The sequence below is a fragment of the Sycon ciliatum genome, chromosome 1 (assembly GCF_964019385.1).
Source record: "Sycon ciliatum chromosome 1, ocSycCili1.1, whole genome shotgun sequence".
NCBI lineage: Eukaryota > Metazoa > Porifera > Calcarea > Leucosolenida > Sycettidae > Sycon > Sycon ciliatum.
This window is the reverse complement of record NC_088643.1, coordinates 21,184,587-21,200,756: the sequence shown is the minus strand read 5'-3', so window position 1 is coordinate 21,200,756 and position 16,170 is coordinate 21,184,587. Positions and strand designations below refer to the sequence as shown.

Genomic DNA, 16,170 nt, shown 5'->3' with positions numbered 1-16,170 from the left:
CGAGGACGAGGCTCGAGAGTCGAGGAGGCACTTGACGGAGTTGATTTGAATCAGGGATTGCTGTTTTATTTGGATAGATTTCTGCAGTTCTCGTACTACTGCATGGCCGAGCTAGACACGTGGTGACGTCGAGTGTTTGGCGGCCAAAGAGACTTCACTCCACATAAACACAAAACAGTGGACTGAACCAGAGTTTGGATTTTCAGACTCGGCTGTAGTACTTTGAAGTGATTGTGAAGTATTTAGTTAGTTTACTCTTCTACTCAGATTGGTCTTCTACCCGTTCTCCACACGTACACACCCAACGCATTAGCCTTAGCCATGGCTGTTCGTACTATTCTTGGAACAATGGAGTTTGGGAGGAGGGCTACAATGGCCGAGGTTGGTGCATAATCCTACAAGTAATAAATGTCTACTTTGCATCCTTCTTTAAAATTAATAATAATAGAAAAAAAAGGAAAATAGTACTACGTAGTAGATACGAATTGCATCCAGCACATGTATTATCAGTCAATATCTGTGCACATAAGACAGAACACAGGCACAGTGCAACTAGTGATAGACAACCTCAGTTACTTCTCCAAATGATCGCCCAGTTACCTCAAAAGAAAAGAATGTGCGGGCAACAATTACAAAGTACTACAAAGTAAAGTCTTGTATAAAAGCCGCAGCTTCTATGACTTTCTTGGTGAAATTTTGCAGGCTTGTATACAAGATAGGTATTTCTATGTATGTCAACACTAAAACCAGGCTTACCGTATTATCTCTAATATAAGCACAGTCTCCAATAATAGCACGTCTCCAATAATAGAACACCTTGGGGCGGCATTCAAAAAATAAAGTGCTCTGTCTCCATTATAAGCACACTGTGAAGTGCTCTGAAAACCACCCGGGCCTCCAATAAAGGACACCGTACGGTAGTATATGTACGCACATTGCATGACACATGTACATGTTATCATGGTCAGTCGCGCGATCGCGCGCGGTGCACCAACCTCTGAAATGAGGTCGAAATAATAATGGAACAGTCTCCAATAAAGGAACGTCTCCATTAATAGCACGGGGCGGAGGTACATTGAAAAAAATAAAGGACCGTGCTTATATTAGAGATAATACGGTATGTGTAATTTGATGCGCCCAAAATTGCGGCTTCTATTCGAGGGCGGCTTCTATTCAATACAAGACTTTACGGTACTTTGAAGTAGCAATTGCTACTTTGTCCGCTCAAACGTCTGTTATGGCGCCGTGGGACTGGGCACCGCCCGTATCTCAGATTTACCCGTAACTCGGGAGAGCTCATTTACCGTGCGTCATAGATTCATAATGAAAAAACGAAAAAAGAATTCGATGTACATTTGTGTCAATGTACATTCATGAAAATGGGTGGATTTCACAGGCTGGTAGTTTTTTAGAGTGTGAAAGATACCCAGCAGAGAGATGTGCCCGTATCTAAAGCGGCCCAATAAGAGATGTTTCAGTGTGGAGGCAAAGTACCTATGCGTTGCGCAAACCACGTGGCCACGGAATCGCAAGTTCCTGGCAAATCACACACAGATATTGGCTCAGATCCCCTACACACACGCCCGCACACAAACAGTACAGTACTGTTTATGGTGTTGACGAGGTCTTTCGCCGACATGACATGCAATCACGTGTTCTATTAAACTTGATTTTTCCAAACTTCACCTATCCAAGCGTGTGAGCTCAGCTTGCAATTTGGTTCACTGGATCTTGTGCAGTACCCAGTCGAAAGAGAATCTGAACTACTAGGTTTTCATTGTGTGCCTTTGTGTACGCCGCTCTGCCTGGATCAGGTATTGAGCACGTTCGCAGAACCTAAGCATATCGCCTCTGAGCTACTAGTATTCGCTTTTCCGAGCATGGGTTAGTCGCATGGGGTTTTGGAAAGCCGATTTACAGCTGTACTTGTACCTTGGTGTGAGAATGGACTACCAGTAAGCAATACTGGAGGTACCTGTTTGGCTTTAGACGTCATGTCAACGCAGATAGGACTTGCCGTGTGCTGATGGGGTATTGCTTTTTCACATCTTTCTGCAGAGCTTGGAGATGACCCAGTTCTTCGTCAACGCTGGTCATAAGGAGCTGGACACTGCTTACATGTACGTCTGGTTGCCTCACATGTGTACATGACTGTACTAGTACTAACCGTAGTGGTAGTTCCCATGTACATGTACATGTACCTGAACACTGCACACTGAGCACCTGATCGTACTAGAATGGGGATTTATTGTGACATGCAAGGCAAGATTTCATGACTGGGATTCAATTACACATACACGTACAGTCGACCTACCCTTATAACGATATTTGCGCCACACCAAGAAATATTGTTATAAGGGTAATATTGTTATAGGGGTAACTGGTTCATTTCATACACATACGTCATAATGCATGGATTTTGTTCATTTTTTACACTCTCCATAGCATAAAAACTGACATACATGCACATTATGTGCACAGCAAGGTACCCACTGGTGTCCCATTGCATTTCGTCATGTCCCAACGACTTATCAAGTGAAGCTTGCCCTACCTGGATAGTAGGCTCTACATATTCCCTGCTAGATATTGTTATCAAATGGAAAATGTCGATTGGTCAGCCCATTTTATATCGTTATAGGGGTAATATCGTTATAGCAATATTGTTATAGAGGTAAGGCATTGTATACACAAGTCAATGGAGTGATTTGGTTTGGCAGAAAAATATCGTTATAAGGGTAATATCGTTATAGAGGTTATCGTTATAAGGGTAGGTCGACTGTAGTAGCTTTCTGCTTGCAACATGCTGGAAGTATTTTCAGCCTATAATCCGAATACACTGCAGGAGCAATTTCGATCGTTCCTTGAAGTGCCTTAGCATTTTAGATGCCATCCTGCCGCTGCTGCCAACAACTGGTTAGCTCTGTGATCTACTAATTTGGACTTTTCATACAGTAAAGCACCGGTTATCCAAACCCTTCAAGGGCAGACGCCATTCAGATGGGGTTCGGATGAGGGAAATGTTCCTGTAGTGAGAGAGTCAACGATACATGGCCTGTATTGGGCTCTTACATGCACGTGATACAGTTGCATCATCGAAAAATGCATACAGGATCATGTTCTAGTGGTTCTCCCATGCAGTGACGGGCATGCAGGCAGCGTCCACGCCATTCAGGATAATCGATCGTCCGGATAATCGATCGTCCGGATAATCGATCGTCCGGATAATCGATGCTCTCCTGTATTTAATATGGCCAACTTTTTATACCTCTGGCCCTAACCTGATCAGCTGCCACACCCTTGCAATGCCCCGTTTTTGTTTTGTTTTGTAAATACTGCATGCAGGTATAGCGGTGGAAAGTCGGAGGAATTCATCGGCGACATGCCAATTTCACATGACCCGAACAAGGTCAGTACTTCGAGTGACGTTTTGATAACAGAGTGGAAGACTGCTCTCTCCTTCACTGCCAGCTGCACATGCATGGAGTGTCAACAGCAGCACACAGGCCTTTAGCGGCAAGCGGATGCATTTTTTTATCGCTTCCTGTCCATGTATACACGCACAGACCTGTAATGTGGTGAAGTTCACTGTTGTACATTGTTTTTGCAGCTACCCGTATTGCTTGGTGGAATAGGTGTTTGTGATGCCTAGCCGAGCTCGACTTGTGACTTGTGTTATTTTAAAAATCCCAGGTCTCTGTGGCAACCAAAGTCAATCCCTGGGGACCGGAAGGTGAGGCCATTCTTGTGCTGCATGCTTTTAAGAAGACATTTTTTTAGTCTTCTTCTGTTATGATCCCTATGTCTACAAGCCCGTCACGCTGCTTCGAATTGGCAGTGCATGGCGAAAAAAGAACTCTCTGAATCCTGCAGTAACCATCAGTAGTGCATTACACTACAAGCACATGTGTGGAAATCCATGATATGAGCCAGAGCACGCCAAAATATGCCCACAGACCAAAAATTCGATTTTCAGTTTTTGTTCAAAAATGATCTAACACACCTAATGTTCACTGTCTGAAAGTTTTGGATTGATCCGACATGTCTAAGTGTTGCTACAATGGTATTATATGCAGCATTGTTGAAATGGTGAAATTCTATGTACAGCAATGGGATTGTCATTTTTGCACACAATTGATATGCCCCTTGGTTCATCCTTTCCGGGTCAGTTCTTCTGTCCAGGGTCTTATAGCATGAGCTGACAGGTACTCAGCCACATCCAAATTGTCTATAGGCAGCTGAGCTGGGTGTCCGAAATACCTCCTGTTTGGAGCACCACTGGAGAACCGCCAGCGAAAACACGGTCAACATCTGTAGATGGCCGAAGAAGTTGGCACTCCATGTCCTCTCCATCACACTCCACCTGTACTTTCAGATATACAGTATGCACTGCTGCACATAGTGTTCCTCAACATACTAGACGTCGCACTCATATTCCCCACACCAAAGCCCATCTGCACATGGTTTTCTCCGCTCGCCAGAGAGTATTGCTTTCGCTGCCTACTGCTCATGCTAGCGATGTTCCGCATAAGGGTACTCAAATTATCGACTTGAGCAAGTTGAGGGAGCAGCAGAGTCCAGTGATTGTTTTTGCACTTGCAACCAATCGTGACTGGCATTGTCCCGGATATGTGCAGCGATGTCCATGCTGGCCAAATCATCGGCCGACTCACCTCCCAAGTCAGTGTCGATGCCAATCGCTTGCCAGGTTGTCATCAGAGTAGAATTCCTCGTCACTGCAGATCGTGGGACTACCAGCATCAATTCTTTTTACGCTCGATGAAAGTGTCGCCCTCAAATGACTCGTCGCTGTAGCCATCATCGTCTTCCTTCTGTTTCCGACTCGAATCCTCAAAATATTTTATCCTGCGCATGGAGTGCGATGATGTCGTCTTCTTCCGCTCCGCAGTACATTACTACTACTAGGCTCTTCTGTCGATACATCGATGACGATCAGTTTTAGGCGACTCAGCGCAACATGGAATACAAACTCTAACAAATAAACTTACTTGCAACAAAGAATTGCATCCGGAACAGTCCTGTCGACCGAGGAGAACAACAACAGCGACTCGCGTTGCACTGCACTTCGTATTTTTTACCGCGGAATTCAAATCGCGATTATCTCGACTTTTTCAAAAAAAGCCGTGGTCATGTTTTAGCGCGCTCGGGCTCATGTACTGTGAATCAAGCTGTTGGTGTGGAGTTAACGACATGTTGCGTGGTGATGTCTGTGGCATTCATACCTTTTGTAACTCTAATGTTCACACAGTGCTTGGCATTACATTGTGTGCTATATATAGGTCTTACAGCGGAGGGAGTCAAGAAGCAATTCACTACCTGCTTGGAGCGCCTGCGCTCTGACTCTGTGGATATCCTGTATCTGCATGCTCCGGACCACAAGACGCCCATCGAGGATACACTTGCAGTCGTACAAGAATTCTACAAAGGTGACGATTTTGCCAGCATCATTCTTTAGTCGCTTTCTTGTTCGAGGAAGGCATCACATCAATTGCTTTGTGTGCAGCTTTCGCGCATTACTGTGCCATAGTTTATTTGAACAGTCGTTTTGGAAACACAAGTTTCATACAGTAACAAGGACGAATTGTGCTGTAAGCATTGTTTATTTGTCGACATGCATGATTGCATTATAGGAACTCGTGTAGGACTTAAGGCTGAGTTGTGCGCATCCGTAGGAACTCTGCAGTTGCAAGCACACTGCAGAGTTTCATACCAGCGCTCTGGCATTGTCCACGAATTCTCTCTATCATGCGAGGCATCATGCTCACGCCCACACACACTCAGGGGAGGAGATGTGATGTTTGTACTCAACACATGCAGACAAGATCATATGTCTATGTGCCTGCAGCTGGAAAGTTCAAGGAGCTAGCACTGTCAAACTATGCTGCCTGGCAAGTGGTTAGTATGGGCTGGTAGGCTAACGGAACATGAATGTACTGAACGCCGTCTTAAATATTGCTTCTGGCTGTGACGTATGGAATGTGCTTTTGGTGTTTGTGATGGTTTCTTGATAATTAATTATGGTAATTTTCATGTGTTGCCTTGCGACGTATAAGCAGTAGGCACTGCAAGACATTTAGTACTGTCCTACGAAGTACTTAGCCCAGTTTATGACATTTTGGATGGATTTTATTGGCTTTTGGTTTGCTTGATTGCTTCACCTGTTGATTGCTGTTGCCTGTCACTGTTGTGGATCCCCGTCATTAGGTGGAGATCTACTACATCTGCAAAGCTAATGGCTATGTACTGCCAACTCTCTACCAGGGCATGTACAACGCTTTCACTCGGTAGGGATTCGTAGCCTGCATTGGGTCCTCTATTTTGTTGTGCCGGTAGCACGCTAATAATTACAGTATGTTGTGCAGTATCAATATGTTCTGGTGTAAAGTATTCCCATCAACTCCAATGCCTATTGAGTCAAAATGTTGTTCCTTAAAGAAAGAGCTGTCATCAAAGCGTTATACTGTATGACCTAATATGGGTAAGATCCCATAGCGCATGCTTCATGGCATCGTGTTCTCATGAGCATGTTTCTGAAATGTCGTCACCTCTTGCTTAGGGACATTGAGAAGGAACTGCTTCCTGCTCTGCGACGCCTGGGAATTCGATTCTACGCTTACAACCCGCTCGCCGGAGGTCTGATGACTGGGAAGTACAAGTACGAGGACGAGGACATTCCCAATAGCCGCTTCTTTGGCAACTCTTGGTCGCAGACGTAAGTGCAGTGTCTTGCTTATTCACTTTAAACTACTGTGTGTCTCACATTGGCTCACGTGTATGTGCATTTATATAGGCATTTATGTACTCTGTAACTCAGCAGATTGCCTGCAACCTATTCATTTATACTGTAAATTAAAATATAAATCGTTATGCAGAAATTGATACAATACTGTTGCTGTTGAGCCTTGAGAAAAGAGTGAGAATCGTTACCTTTGGTACACGTAAACAAGTCAATTTTAGGAAATATCACATACGCGCCCCCGTTAGAATAATGGCTTTCACAGTAGGCATTTATATAGGCATCCTATGTGCTTTTGTATAGCACTGACATGCCGTGAAGGCATGCCAGTGACACTGATCAGCTGTTGTGTGCGAGGGTTATCAACATGAGTGTTGCCGTTTTCATGCGTCAATTCAATCCACATACACTCTGATCTGTCTTGGGAACCACCTGTCTTTAGGGCGTGTTCAGACTACCGTGAACCCCGTCAAACCGTGAATGCCGATAAACCGTGAAGGACATTCACACTACCGATGACAAACTAACGTTACCGTGAAGTTTTCAGCTCTCACCGCGGCACTGACAAGGGATTTTCCCTTTTTTCCCAGCGCGCATGCAGCCTGAGCACTTTTTTACTGCCGGTAAAAGTTTACTGCCGCAGCAGCCGCGGCAGTAAAACTTTCCCACCGGTAACGTGCCAGTAACGTCACGTGATCAAATCACCTTGGCGACTTTCCCAATCTGTCACTTTTTATCGGTAGTCTGAACGCGCCCTTATGCATGAGCCTTTTCTTCTAGGTACACCTGACTGGGTCATGATAACGTTAATATCATGATGGTGTAATTTCTCCTCCTCATATACTTTCAAAAGGTATCGCAATCGCTTCTGGAAGAAAGTCTACTTTGACGCTCTGGACTGTATCCGAGATGCTATGGCGACTGCCGGCAATGATGCGTCCCTTACCGAAGTCTCCCTGCGATGGATGTACCACCACTCACAGTTAGCGGCTGCAAACAATGGTTGGTATTTTTAAAACAGACACTGGAATAATTTTGAAGATTTTATTGCTGCTGTATTCCTAGTAGAGTAATAGTGGTCAGAGGCATACCTGATTGATGAATGAATCAGAATGTTGACAGAAACTGGTTACAGATCTGCATGTTGTCTGCTGTGGCCATGCATTCGTTCACGTGCACTGTGTAAGCCCGGCACCCCAGCCGCAGACCTGCTTTGTTCATACCACTTCTGCTGTGCGGTCCACTTCTGCTCTGCTGTATTTCCCTTATTGGACTTAATCCAAACCCACTTTGTTCAGCATGGCTCAAGCCGGGTCAGTGCTAGAGCATGCTGAAGTTAGCAGCCGGAGTACCCCCTCCCCGTGTATCCTTCTTCTATGTGATGAACACTGCTGCAGCACTCGTCAGAGACAGTGTTTAGATCGAAGGCTGAGTACAATCATTTGGATGTCTCTCTTCTTATCATTTTGCCTGCAGATGGTGTTATTCTCGGTGCATCCAACATGGGACATTTGACCCAAAATATGGCTGCCACTGAGAAGGGACCTCTTGAACCAGGTAAGCCAGTTTCTTGCTAGTATCCACCTCTTGAAATATCGAATATGTGTTTGAGAGTGCGGCCTTGAAAACTGTACGTGCTGCTACACAGTCCAATCGAGTGCTTTGCACTGCTTTCTCTTCCGAGTGTAGTTTCTGTCCAGGTTTTCGGTGGTGAGGAAGACAGGCTAATTTCATTCGCTTTGCATTGTTGTGACTGTTGACGGTGTCCACTGTGCAGCTGTGGTTGAGGCATTCGAGAAGGCATGGAAGATGACCGCACCAGAGTGTGAGATCTATTTCCGGTGAGCCGTTGCCGTCCACTCCAAGCACCGCTCTTGTGTGAGCGCATGCATAACCTCTAGTTTTTTTCCCTCGTCTGCTACCGGATGATGCTCATTGTAAGTTAGTGGTGTGCCGTTGAGAGTTTGAATTGCCTTTGGCCATCACCTGCCCTTTGTAGCTGTTTTGCCATGTCTTACTTCTTGAAAAAGATAGTTTGCTACCACCTTAGTGCTACGCTTGCTTTTGTTCTATTTTACAACTCTACCCTTTCAATTCATAGCGTTGCTTTGCAAACTGCTTACATTTTAATTTTTAGATTACCTTCGAGCTATTGAATGCTGGCATTCGGAAGTCCACTGACAAATACAACAGTTAAACTGAACATGTACTGATGTGATTGTGTCTGTGTGATAAGCAGGGAGTAGTAAAGTACCGGTATTTTACTACCCCTTCCCTGGTTTCCGGCACTTGTGCCAGTGGTTGTGAGACTTATCCCCTCAACCCCACCGTTACGTGCTGCTTCTGCATCTGGACTTTCCGGGTGTTAGCAGCGCTGTCGTGAGTTCCCTCGGAAACAGAGACGATAATTTACTTTACTTTACTTCCCAAGCTAGTACGTCTCCAGCGCGCTTCCTCTCTCTCTCTCTCTCTCTCTCTCTCTCTCTCTCTCTCTCTCTCTCTCTCTCTCTCTCTCTCTCTCTCTCTCTCTCTCTCTCTCTCTCTCTCTCTCTCTCTCTCTCTCTCTCTCTCTCTAAATGTACACGTATGTAACATAACTTGCAACAAGTACATGTAGTCAATCATGATCTCGGTGGTGGTAAGTGTCTGAAATATTCATCGAAGGTTTGGGCACAATCCACCCCAGGAGTGAAACACACACTGAAAATGAAGCAGAATTCTAGCCCTGTATATGACCAGGAATGTCGACATCTTTCAATACTTAGTTGTACTGTGGCATATTTCTCAAAACGCGAAGACTCCACTGTAGCCATCCACTATGTCCATACATCTTCACTCTCCAAACGGTCTCTGGGCTACACCAATCACTAAAAGAAAAAGAGATTAATTTAATATCTCTTTCTTTTAGTGATTGGTGTAGCGCAGAGAACGTTTGGAGAGTGGAGAGTGAAGATGTATGGATGTACTGTGGCATGACTAGCATTAATTTTTATATTTGTGGCCGGTATACATGTACATGCTGGAGTATGGAATAAGAACAGAAATGAAATTTTAACTGGTTTGAGGGAAATGAAATTGTTTTATGATAAATAATTTATTGCAAACTAAGATGCGACGTTGGCGGTAAGTTGCAAAGAAGGTGACTGCTCTGAACGATGGACTCACGCTTCCTACTGGCTGACTCATAATTCATGTACATGTATAGGCATTAAATGAGAATCTGTATAGCCCTGATTCATGTTCAGACATGCTATAGAAGTGCTTTAGTAGAGTAGAAAGCGTGCCTTTGAACAGGAACTGATTCGTCACGAAATCACATGAGACTTGGCAGTGGATGCCTATCTCAATCCGTCCCCGGCCCCAGTTCGTCCGACTGCATGCCTCAGCAGGGGTGGGATGTGTGTGTTTGACTGTGGTGCTTGCTATACATGCCAGACACAGGAACAGCACGCCACTGGTTCATAGCACAGTCCCTTGCGCTCCTTCCTGTCCAGGACAGCGTGTCGGAACAAGCGATTGAACACCCAGAACGGCACCAGGATGGTGAAAATAACTGTGCGAACGACACAAGAGTAAAAAAAGAAGCGTGTGCAATTCCTTTGCCAACAGGTGTAAGAGTGGGACCTGGGTGTAAAGCCAACACCACAGGGTATGTTTGAGACCCACTTCCTCCCACCCTTCTACACAGAGTACATGTGCATTATAGAGTGTGACACATTTTGATGATCAAGTTTCCTAATCTTAATTCTTAGTTCCATTGCTGTTGTGAACAGTGATGAATCAAGCCGCAGGTCCAAGCCTTGATTTCCAGCAGTTTGCATTTCTGTGGACATACTGCAGTACCTGACCAACGCAACCCCCCCCCCCCCCCCCACACACACACAGACATGCATCACATGATAATACTGCTTCGAGGTAGGATTATTATTATTCGGGTCCAACGAGAATCTCACCTGCTGCAAATGCACTAAAGGAGGCAAACACCATGGACAGGTAGTACAGAGCCGGTATTGTTGATTTCTGCAGACAGAAAACACACAGGTTTTCCACAGGTTTTCCATCATCAAGAAGAAAAGAAAAGCAAAACCTGCCCCAAACAGTAAACTCCATTGCTTACATGCATATGGGGGACCTAACGTGGTGGCAACTGACATGCGGCCTCCGGATTATTTTTTACGTACGAGTTCTGCGGAGCTGAATGAATCGTAGCGAGTCGTACACATGCCCTTGGCATGCCAGCAAAGCCGTGATGAAGATCACTTTTTGGCTTTCATTTCTGGTTCTGCGCATGGCCGTGCTACTTACAGGTGTACCGTTGTATCGTGAACTTACCCATTGTTTCTAGTGTAAATGCAAGTAATGGCATGAGTGCAGTCTAGTACAGCAGTTCAGATACCGTAAAGTCGTGTATAAAAGCCGCGGCTTATAACTTTTTTTGGGAAAATTTGCAGGCTTCTGTATGAGACAGGCTTCTATACAAGACACACTACGGTACGCATGCATGGACTGCCCGCGCTTTGAGGCTAGTGTGGCCGCATGCTGTGTTGGTGCAGTGTGAGCGCACCGCTCCTAGATCCTGGGGGTGGGATTTCCGTTGCCACCACTGTACATGTAAAGCACCTCGAACTAAGATTAAGTGCTTCTGTCTTTGGTATGTTGCTGGTCCCCAAGCTTCCTGGGTCTCAAACGCGCCTAATTAACTCGAGATGAGTGATGGTTCGGAAGTTGCCCTGGTCTTCAAGGTTGGGGGCAGGGTATGAGATTTACAGACGCGATAATATGCTGAGCTGCAACACTGCAACGGCACTCTCACAACCTTCACTGATGAGATGATCCATAAGTGACTGTGAATGTCAGAGTGAAAGCAGCTGTATTGGGAGATTGACGCCAGTGTGTACTACCATCTGGAGCTCAGTGTTGGGGTATGATGAACAAACAGGTTCAGGGTCGGAGAGCGCATGTGGCGGGGAGTTTAGACTGAATAGGTGTCACATCACTTAGTCTTTATGTTCCGAATGTACTTACACATGAAGAGGCCTGCAAGACCTCGGCAAACTGAAGTAGACCGAAGATGAAGCAGCCACCACCATAGACATGGAATGCCAGCTTGACTTGCCATGCAAGTGGCTCCATGACCGCCAGCACCAAGGTGAACCCTGCAGAACCGACGAATGCAGTCGAAACAATCCTAGATGACAGCACTCGTTGTCTGGATAGCCATGCACCTGAAGTGCACGGTGCATGCAATTGTGGAGAATGGTATGTGTGTATGTGTGAGTGTGCATGCGTGTGTGTGTGTGTGTGTGTGTGTGTGTGCGTGCGTGTGTGTGTGTGTGTGTGTGTGTGTGTGTGTGCGTGTGTGTGTGTGTGTAGTGTAGTGTGGTGTTGCGGGTCACAAATCGGCGCGCATGCATTCTTTCCTTCACATGCTGCACACTAGAACCAGGCACATGGTGATGATGAGCAGAGCTGAGCGCTCCAAGGCCATGCAGCCGCGTTACATCAATGTCGGAAGTGTTTGTCAGTTGGCGGAGTGCATGAAGTTTGCACTGCTACATTCCCACATACATGTATAACATTTTCAGCCACACATTTGCCCTATGTTAGGGCACCTACCGCTCATTGCTATGGTGATGTGCACTTACCAATCATTACCATGGTGATGCAGGCACCTGCTATACTGTAGTAGAGTAAGGCACGCTCGCAGTGGCGCTGAGATTCATCACTATCATCAGATTAGTGAACACAGACGCATAACAAAATGGGCATACACACATGTACACACGCACGCACACACACACACAGAGGAGAGTGACATGGACACATGCGCGTCAGCGAGACCCAATGCAGCACATCGTAACTTACTCGTAACAGGGTTGAAGTGCGCTCTGAAGCAAGTGGATGCAGTCAACTGAAGTGACAAGTGACATTGCAGAATGCGCTGCATGCACTCCAGTGAGGTGTGCTTTGCCTGCACGAGAGTATTCTATGCTCCACACCTGTCAATATGAGTACATGGAAGTACAATCATACACATGCATGCATAATCCGATCTACATGTACCACGAATGTATGGGACCTGGTTCTAAAGACCACCTGGCTTTAACGACCGCTTTTGCTTGCACCGTGGGGTGGTCGCTTAAACCAGGTTTTACTGTAACATCAATGGTTCATTACTAGTACCCAATGCTGCTCATACCGGAGGATCACGATGATTTGTGGTACCAGCAAGGCGCATGAGAAGAGGATGAGTGTGAGTTGTCTGTGAGCACCAGGTTGATATAGGCACACACGCACACACACACACACACACACGCACGCGCACACACACACACACACACACACACACACACACACACACACACACACACACACACACACACACACACAGTCAGTGTCACAGAGGCCAGGACAGCCCAGACATGAATTACTACATCTAAATATTAATCTCCAGCACAGAGCTCATATCACACAGTATACATGTATACATGTACAAGCGTAAACCTCTTGTATAATATTATTATGGCAAAAAAATTCACGGTTCGCGTCAGACTCGGCTGGAAACCGAGTTTTCCGCATCCATAGGAACGCCACCACCCTTCAAGGATCAAGGCGCAGATGCAGCTCCTGAAGCGGTGGGAGGTGAGTAGATCAGCTCACCAGCAAGTGGTCAACGACCGAAAATCCCATTCACTGCATCCATGTTCTCCTCGTGCCAGGCCACGAGTTCCCAAATAACTGTGGGTCGCAGCACGGCTGGAAAAAATCCTTCCGCTTCCAAGCAGCACTTGAACCTGGTACCCTCTGTTTCTCAATCATGGTCTTAGACCATCCAACTATGCCCAGGCTATTCTAGGCTATACTAGGGGAAGTATAGCTTGAAATTAATTTTTCACCAGTTGTAGTCTTCGGGGTGCTGAGTCGAATGGTCTTGGTCCCTTCCTCCTTTATTCCCAATCGAACTCGCCACTTCCACCGAAACTGGATGACTGTGCCCTTTTACTGTTGTAGACATGGAAATCTGGTCGCACATCTAGCTGCCCCAGGGTGCTGGCCATGCAGCCGTGGATAAGCCGTACACACATGCATTTATGCGCTGCAGCGCGCTGGTCGCATCGGATCAAAATGTGCACTGCACGCAGCGTTCTGTACGCGCTGAGGGCGCCGGCCCCGGTCAATCGACTGGATTTCCATGTCCGCTACAGTAGATGGGGATTTCTATGCAAAATGTCACTAAAAGCGCCATACCGTTCTTATAAACGCAGGGATGACCGCGATTGGTCCATAATATTATATTGTACTTGTAGTCTTTTGGACGCTGAGTCGACTGGTTTTGGTCCGAGAAGGCTGCGATGCAGCGTTCGGCCCTTATTCCCGATCGAACATGGTTGAACAAGCGGTCATGTGCTCATGTGTACACCAGTCACCTGGTCACCGTGCCTGCAGGGTACAACTTACAGCCTGTTTGGGCGCATTCCTGTCACTCAAATGGTACCTTGGTGTGAAAAAAAAGTACTATTAAACGTAGCAGACAAGTTCGGGACACTTTTGCTCCAAAATCACTTTTTGTCAGATCTTGACCAAAATGTGGTAGTATGTGCTGTAGACTATTGACTATTATAGTGCTAACTTCAAAGCGCCAATTTTGAACCTCAAAAGCGGGTTTTCGGCCACTTTCCTAAACCCACTTTTTCTGGATTCGGTTATGGGTGCCGAGTTACGGTAGTGAGTAAATAGCGGAATCGCTCGTGGGCGCGATTGTAGTGAGTCGCTACTGGCTAGTGCATCGCTAGCACGCGCCGCGACTTTGCCAAAGCACCTCAACTGATGTGCTAATAAATTCGGACATCCTATAACACTAATGCATGTACTGTAGCGGACATGGAAATCCAGTCGATTGACCGGGGTGCCCTCAGCGCAGACAGAACGCTGCGTCTAGTGCACTCGTTGATCCTATGCGCATGCGACCAGCGCGCTGCAGCGCATATGCAGGATATGTGTGTACCGCTTATCCACGGCTGCATGGCCAGCGCCCTGGGGCCGCTAGACGTGCGACCGGATTTCCATGTCCACGACAGTACATCCACTGCCAAGTGCCAACCCATGCAACATTGCACTGACTGTCCCGCACACTAATACCAGTACAATTATCATGTACAGTGCTGGATGCTGCTGTACATGCTATAGTATACTCGGCTATAGTATACTCGCACAATTGCTTACATTCCCTGGCGGCTGTGTTTAGGAAACCATCGTGTAAGGTGATAGACGATGTGACACCAGAGATAGGTCCACATGGCGTGCCCTTCCGCCACTAGCCGTGTCTAGTTCAGCAGTTACCGTTCCCGTTGTGCTATCGACTTCCAGCTAGCCAAATCCTCAACGCAAGCCAAGAATATGTAGCGGTTCTCCACGAGCACTCCGACACTCTACGGCGGCGGCTAGCCAGGAAACGTAGCGGTAACGTTGTCCTGCACGGATCCGGTCTACAATGTAGTGATAGCTAGCCGGGGACTTGTTTGGCTTCAAAAAGTTCAATCCGACCACGAGCAAATACGTCGTGTGTTTCCGGAGCTCCTGATATCGCTGGGTACATGGGTGGCGTAATGCGCGACCCAGCCAGCGCAAGGTCACCTTGAGAAGTAATTACTAGTTTAGCTACAACTTACAAGTGCAATACATGTATTTTGCAATGGCAGTCAGGATTCAACTCTAGCTCAAGCTGATGTCCACCGACTTCAAAACGCGCCTGAGAAACGCGAAAATAATTCATTGTTGCTCGGTACAATAGCTAACGAATCTCGTGTGCCTGCCTGTCAAAACTGAAAAGATGTACTCGATCGAGCGCCTCCTAGATCCTACTCCTAGCCAATCCTGTTTTGTTTGCTAAAAAAGCGTAGATATGACCCCTGGTGGCCATGGTGACCAGGTGACGGGTGCCATCCGGAGACGAGGGAACCGGATAATCGAACGCGCATACTATAATTATGTATGCAAGACATATGCTGTAAATCGGTAACCAATGATTTTCTTCCGGATGGCGAGGGATCCGGATAAAAGAGGACGGGATAAGCGACGTCTGACTGTATTCCTCAGACCACTCACAACCGTAATACACAAGCCTTGATGAGCATTTCATTTTGGCACTGCTGGGCCAAGGAAAAGCGATGTGACAGGGGACAAAATGGGCATCGTTAACATGGCTCTTCCGACAGCAAAGGTTCAAAACCTTGATGCCCGGGTTTTCCTCAAACCATCACACTCGCGATCCCTGCGACCTCGTTTCATGGAAACCAGGTCGAGTGGACTTGAAGAACACAATACCAGTATACTGCATGCAGTCGAGTGTAGTTGTGTAGTCTACAGTTCATTGAAATCTTTGAAAAAGGGTCCGAAAAGGTACCTCAGCTGGGCCA

General features: G+C 46.4%; 2 protein-coding genes across 2 annotated transcripts; one reads left to right on the top strand and one right to left on the bottom strand.

Annotated features, from left to right (window-relative positions):
- Nucleotides 1-105: 105 nt before the first annotated feature.
- LOC135817737 (aflatoxin B1 aldehyde reductase member 2-like) lies at nt 106-8,957 on the top strand. The gene is made up of 11 exons (XM_065330977.1): nt 106-381; nt 2,059-2,120; nt 3,343-3,406; nt 3,691-3,730; nt 5,298-5,444; nt 5,864-5,913; nt 6,223-6,302; nt 6,575-6,730; nt 7,608-7,756; nt 8,231-8,311; nt 8,532-8,957. The coding sequence occupies exons 1-11, from the start codon at nt 322-324 to the stop codon at nt 8,597-8,599; spliced, it is 957 nt and encodes a 318-aa protein (XP_065187049.1). The 5' UTR covers nt 106-321; the 3' UTR covers nt 8,600-8,957.
- An 814-nt stretch (nt 8,958-9,771) lies between these two features.
- LOC135817746 (uncharacterized) lies at nt 9,772-15,515 on the bottom strand. The gene is made up of 6 exons (XM_065330990.1): nt 14,978-15,515; nt 12,954-13,016; nt 12,400-12,479; nt 11,780-11,910; nt 10,708-10,774; nt 9,772-10,307 (listed from the first exon to the last, which is right to left on the bottom strand). The coding sequence occupies exons 1-6, from the start codon at nt 15,049-15,051 to the stop codon at nt 10,177-10,179; spliced, it is 546 nt and encodes a 181-aa protein (XP_065187062.1). The 5' UTR covers nt 15,052-15,515; the 3' UTR covers nt 9,772-10,176.
- Nucleotides 15,516-16,170: the final 655 nt, after the last annotated feature.